The sequence below is a fragment of the Antennarius striatus genome, chromosome 11, assembly GCF_040054535.1.
Source record: "Antennarius striatus isolate MH-2024 chromosome 11, ASM4005453v1, whole genome shotgun sequence".
Classification (NCBI taxonomy): domain Eukaryota; kingdom Metazoa; phylum Chordata; class Actinopteri; order Lophiiformes; family Antennariidae; genus Antennarius; species Antennarius striatus.
In genome coordinates, this window is record NC_090786.1 from 2,101,725 (window position 1) to 2,108,004 (window position 6,280).

Here is a 6,280-nt window from a genome sequence, read left to right on the forward strand (position 1 = left end):
ATCTTTATTTCAGCACATAAAATATGATAAAATATTTATTTCTATATATATAATTTCTAAAATTTATTTAAAAATTATACGTTATATATAAAAATATATAAAATTATATATAAAAATATATAAAATTATATATATATATACATATACATATAGTATATTTTGATAATGTCTTAAATGTTAAAGTGTGTCAAAATAAACTTCATTACATAAACCACATACCAACTCCACCTTATGCTTCATGTTTGAAGTGTGTATGTGTGTGTGTGTGTGTGTGTGTGTGTGTGTGTGTGTGTGTGTGTGTGTGTGTGTGCTGAGGAGGGGGGGTTATTGGTTTAGCTAGGCTGCATTCAGGGAACTCAGGAATTGTAGGTCAGATGAACGTCACAAACGTAGAAGCACTGTGTCATGCTATCGCTCAGAACGTCAGCAGTTTTCCAGACTCTGGAGGAGCTAAATGCTAACACCTTAGCTCACATGCTAATGTTTGCAGTTTTGAAGAAGTTTCGTAGACATTTGATGGATGAGGGCGGAGCTCAGGGTGTCGGGTTACGCCCCCACAGGCCTGAGTCTATCTATAGCATGAGGACGCGCGTGTGTTAGCATGTATGAGCGCTCCACGCTAACACTGTCGGAGCACCAACTGCGGATTAATCCACCGCTGAAAATAGTCCTCAGACAAATCATGTGATCACATGACCTCCTAGTTAAGGTTGTCACAGGTAGATGTGCTCCACCAGCCGCGCCCCCTCGGGGTCGGGGGTCAGGACTCGGGTCCCGTTCTGGTCCAGCAGGACCGCCATGATGGCTCGGCTCAGGTCGGACCGGTTCAGCTCGGCGCACAGGGATGCCAGCTGGGTCCAATCGTCCAGCGAGGAGTGGCTGTCCTCCAGGATCGCCTCCTCCAAAACGCCTGAGGTCAAATGTCAGAGTTCAGAAGCCCCGCCCCCTCCAAGTAGGAGCAAACATGACTTTAAAGGTTGAAGGTTTTACCTGGTCCTCGGCTCACGAAGCTGTCCAGAACCTCCAGAACCAAGTCCTGCTGCTGGGGTCCCGCCAGAAGAGCGCAACAGGCCCCGCCCACCGACAAGATGGCCGACGGCGGCGCCGCCAACAGCTGGAGGAGGAGGGGGGCGCAGGAGGAGCGAGCCAGAACCCAGAGACAGTCGTCTGGAAGAGAGAGAGACGAGTAAGACACGCACACACACACACACACACACACACACACACACACACACACACACACACACACACACACACACACCGGCCGTGAGCCCAGCGGCGCCTTTGATGAAGGCGGCGGCGTTGTGGATCAGGCCCCTCCTGCACATGCTCAGTGCGACCTTCCTGTCGGCGCCGCAGGCCCCGTAGACGGCGGCGGCCCACGCCAGACATGCGTCGGCCACGCCCCCCCGATTCTGGAGGGCGTGGTCAGTCAGGGCGTCGCCCAAGTCCTCTGAGGGCGTCAACCTGTCGGTGGCGACGGCGTGGGCAACGAGCCGAGTGGCGCCAAGCCGCAGGGCGTGGAGGACGACCCGGTGGGACAGGACGGCAGGGAGTTTGTCCTGGGGGGGGCCGGATGCTAGCAGAGCGTGGAAGAAGAGCAGGAGGGGGGGGGCGGAGCCTGACGGGACCGCCGCACCTGAGATGGACATTGGATGAAGCGTAAGGAAACGTAAGGCCACGCCCCCCGGCGCCCCCCCATGACCCCCCCACACACTTTCAAACATCTCCATGACGTCCAGGTTCCTCAGGACCCCCCCGGGACATCCGGCGGCGACCTGGGCCGCTTCGCCATAACGCCCCGCCTCCAAGAGATCGGAGAACCTGAAGAAGGAAGCAGAGAGACGGTGTTAGGGCGGGGCTAGTGACATCATCAGTGGGGGGGGCGAACCCAGCACCTGTCCAGGTGGTCGCTCAGCTGTTTGGATTGGTCGACTCCGGTCGGATGCTCGTCCACGTCGGGCGTGAAGGCGTCGCCATCCGTCACTGTAGACGAATGAGAGAAAGCTGACAGACGCCACTTGCTCAGGCGGACGCCGCGGACGCCACGGCGGGGGCCTGAGGTGTCCGACGGATGACGGATGCAGGGCCTCACGTTCAAGTCGTTGGATGCTCATCAGAAGATCCTCCAGCGTCCGTCTATCGTCCGACAGGCTGGACAGACGTTCTGAGACGAGGACCAGACGATGGGACCTGCAGAGATAAGCCCCGCCCACACAGACGGACATTTGTAGACTCCGCCCACACAGACAGACGTTTTTAGACTCCGCCCACACCAGACGGACGTTTTTAGACTCCGCCCACATAGATGGACGATTTTAGACTCCGCCCGCACAGACGGACATTTTTAGACTCCGCCCACTCAGACAGACGTTTTTAGACTCCGCCCACACAGACGGACGTTTTACGACTCAGCCCACTCAGACGTTTTTAGACTCCGCCTACCCAGATGGATGTTTTTAGACTCCGCCCACTCAGGCAGACATTTTCAGACTCCGCCCACACAGACAGCGAGTGTCTTCAAGTTTCGACAGACGGCGGTTTCTCGCGGACGGGGGGCGGAGCCTCTAAATGTCGGCGCTGGTCCCAGATCAGGACCGTCTGCATTCCCGTTAACCCCGGTGGAGGGCGGGGCTCCGTCTGGACGTGTGAGGGCTCGTCGCGTCTCGGAGCCGGTGCTGGGAAACAGAACCGGGGGCGGGGCCGGCGGGTCGGGTCTTACTGGACCGTCAGACAGCGGTTCTGTAGGCTCAGGCGGTCCCGCCGGCGCTCGGCGGTCTGCAGCTCGTCGTCCAATCGGGTTTTGACCTCCAGGGAGACGCAGCGGCTCCTCCGGTCCAGCAGGGCGGCTCTCCGGGCGTCAAGGTGTCGCAGGTGACGGTCCAGAACCTCCGGGTCCTCGGACTGGACCCCAGTCAACCCTGAGAGACACAGAACAGGGACGGTGATGCAGAACCAGAACTAGAACCAAAACTAGACCCAGATCCAGAACCAGAACCGGGGAGCCCGGGGGTACCTGGGACCCTGCAGATCTCCCTCCTGGCCTCGACCCGCCCCCTCAGCTCTTCCTGGAGCTCGTCTGTCTCCCTCTGGAGGTCGGAGGTCCTGGAAACAGACCGAACCCCTTGTTGTTGACCTGGTTGCCACGGTAACCTGCACACTCCCCCAGTGTAAACAAACACTCACCTCCGCCTCAGCTGGGCGGCTCGTCTCTGGCAGGTCGCCATCGAGACGCCACGGGACGTCGACGCCGCCAGCGTCCGCCGGACCGACTCCGCCTCCTCGGCCCTCCTCTGCAGCTCCCTGATGATGTCATCATACCCCGCCTTGATGGCCAGCAGGAGCCTCTGATAGGACGTCGCTCGAGAGATCACCTGATGAGGACGACGTTATTGATTACAAATTGTGTTATTACATGTGTAATTGATTACATGTTATTGATTACACATTTTATTTATTTATATCATGTTATTGACTAGACATGTCATCAATTACAAATCATGTTGTTGATTACAAATTGTGCTATAGATTTTGTGTTATTGCTTACATGTTTTTGACTTCACATGTTATTGATTACTAAATTTATTGGTTAAATAGGTTATTGACCACAAATGTTATTGATTACATATTGTTATTAATTATATTACATAACTGTATATTTATTGGTGACAGTAGAACTCATACATTCACCCTAATACTGTTATGATAATTAGCAGCAGGAACACATTTGATTTAAACACCAAGCAGCTATGAATCTATAAATTGATCCACCATCATCATATCATATTTCCTATAATTATTTTAAGTATTTTCACACCAATTTTTAACCACTTCTTTTGCTGTGTCATTATTTACTCATCTTGACGCTGAGTCAGCACTCCTGAACGGTTACCTGGCTAAACACGGACCGGTAGATGCTGTGGCGGACCCGGTCCGGACCCTCCGAACCGGGTCCGAACCGTTTCTCCCGCTCGGTGAACTCAGTCAGAGACCGGAAGAAACTCTCATCGCAGCCGCAAACCGACAACTCGTCGGCGGGGTGCCTGCTGCGGCTCTGGGGGTCGGACATGGTGATTTACTCCCGATTAAACCTCAGCTTTCTGCGTCCTCACCGGAGCTCGGCTTTTTTTCCCCCCATCGTTGCTATGGTTACAACGAACGTCTCCCTGGGAAATTGAGTTTTTTTAATTGAAACGGCTGCCTCCGTTTCTAAATAAAGCTGAAAACACCGTAATATTGCTTGTACCTAAATACGAACACCTTTGCAGTTGGGAAAAGCAGGTAAACAAATAAAAAACAAACAAAATGTTCACATTTTCGATCAGGCGCTGTAAAGGTCACCCTTGCCCCTGCAAAGTGGTGCGGTAAACCCCGTCGCGCCCGGCGGAGGTCCTCTTCTCATGATCCGCCATTAGGAGTGAGCCTGTGGTAAGATGGTGCTCCGGGTTTTCGGACGTTATTTACATTTTTAAGTGTTTTTTAATGCGTTTTTCGTCACGTTTAAAGTTTATTCTTTTCTCCCGAAGGTGGAAAAGACGCCAGGATGCAGATTTTCGTCAAAACCCTCACGGGGAAGACCATAACCCTCGAGGTGGGTGAAGCCCGGCCGGGCTGGGGGGACGGATCCGGCGGCGAGAAGCGGCTGCTGGGGTTACTTATGTTACCACTTCCGGTCACACGGAGCTAAAAGTCTGTTTTTAATATGTTAAAACTCACGTTATGATATTGTTTCTTATGCGCGAATGAGAAGCGGATCTGCTGTCGGAGGTTGTAGCCGTAAATGTGCTAAGCTAACAGCTACTAACTTAGCTGCCAACCAAAACACGTGTGACGGACCGGGTTTGAGCCAGACTGATTCTGACGTCACAGATGAGTCTAGATCACACACGTGATCCAGTCACTCACCTGTCCTCCCCTCTTCCCCCCCCCCAGGTCGAACCGTCGGACACGATCGAAAATGTCAAGGCTAAGATCCAGGATAAAGAAGGTGAGTGGGTCCAAGTCTGGAACGGGGGTTCGGGGCCGGTTTGGGGCTGCAGGTATACCGATCACTATGACGTCATTACTCCATTGCTGGGACTTCCTGTCAAATCAGCTGTCATCGATCATCACCACCATGGACGTGTATTCTATTTCGTTAGCAGCTGACCTTAAAAGGAACAATCCAGTAACTCCATCCTATTCAATCAAGAAGAATATTAAGCTTTATCTGTAAAAAAGAATAGGAAGAACAGAACCTGGAGATAAGAGTTAAATTTGATTGAACTCGTAAGTCAAACATTTCCATATTTAGTGAAACTTAAGTCATTTTAATCTGTTCCAGGTTTGTAGAAACGCTCCCAAACTCCTTAAATTATAAAAAAGATGGTTTTGTCAACCAATAAACACATTACCTGTGTATAATGATATATTTTATGTAAACAAATGCAGAAGTCACGAGAACACACGAGCTACGTCTTTACTCCCACCAACAACGAGATCCGGTCTCACTGATGTATTCATCCACCAACGCGTAAAGAACTACATTTGGACTCACTGATGTATCCATCCACCTCGTATCTTGGATTTTGCTCATATGTCAAGACTCATGGCTGTGACTCGTCTGCAGGTATCCCTCCCGACCAGCAGAGGCTGATCTTCGCTGGAAAGCAGCTGGAGGACGGGCGCACGCTGTCGGACTACAACATCCAGAAGGTGAGCTCAGAGCCAGAGGACACACAGGAACCAGAATGTTTAGCATGTAGACTGATCTTGGTGCTTTAGCATTAGCCCTGTGGCCACACTGAGCGTCTGGTCCTCTACAGGAGTCCACTCTCCACTTGGTGCTGAGGCTGCGCGGCGGCGCCAAGAAGAGGAAGAAGAAGTCCTACACCACGCCCAAGAAGAACAAGCACAAGAGGAAGAAGGTCAAGCTGGCGGTGCTCAAGTACTACAAGGTGAGAGCGGGGCTGGGTTTTATTGGACCCCTCAGACGTTCATGTTTCTAACCGGCTGAATGCGTCGCCCCCAGGTGGACGAGAACGGTAAAATCCACCGGCTGCGGCGCGAGTGTCCTGCCGACGAGTGCGGCGCCGGCGTCTTCATGGCGAGCCACTTCGACCGCCATTACTGCGGGAAGTGCTGCCTGACCTACTGCTTCAACAAGCCAGAGGACAAGTAGAGCGACACATGGTGTTAATAATAAATGTTTGACACAAGCCCCGCCTCTGTGGTCTCTCTCAGTTACTATGGAAACAAAACTGGTAGCAGAATGAGGGGAAAAGTAGAAACAGGACACGTG

The 6,280-nt window shown here is 52.3% G+C and overlaps 2 protein-coding genes across 2 annotated transcripts; one reads left to right on the forward strand and one right to left on the reverse strand.

Moving 5' to 3' along the window:
• Positions 1-192: 192 nt before the first annotated feature.
• LOC137604067 (clathrin heavy chain linker domain-containing protein 1-like) lies at positions 193-4,399 on the reverse strand. Its single transcript, XM_068328001.1, has 10 exons — positions 3,893-4,399; positions 3,187-3,374; positions 3,017-3,105; positions 2,723-2,921; positions 2,096-2,304; positions 1,899-1,986; positions 1,706-1,824; positions 1,262-1,621; positions 991-1,167; positions 193-910 (listed from the first exon to the last, which is right to left on the reverse strand). Exons 1-10 carry the CDS (start codon positions 4,067-4,069, stop codon positions 714-716), a joined length of 1,803 nt encoding a protein of 600 aa, XP_068184102.1. The 5' UTR covers positions 4,070-4,399; the 3' UTR covers positions 193-713.
• Positions 4,384-6,197, forward strand: rps27a (ribosomal protein S27a). The gene is made up of 6 exons (XM_068326597.1): positions 4,384-4,428; positions 4,527-4,591; positions 4,933-4,987; positions 5,609-5,694; positions 5,805-5,936; positions 6,011-6,197. Exons 2-6 carry the CDS (start codon positions 4,544-4,546, stop codon positions 6,158-6,160), a joined length of 471 nt encoding a protein of 156 aa, XP_068182698.1. The 5' UTR covers positions 4,384-4,428; positions 4,527-4,543; the 3' UTR covers positions 6,161-6,197.
• Positions 6,198-6,280: the final 83 nt, after the last annotated feature.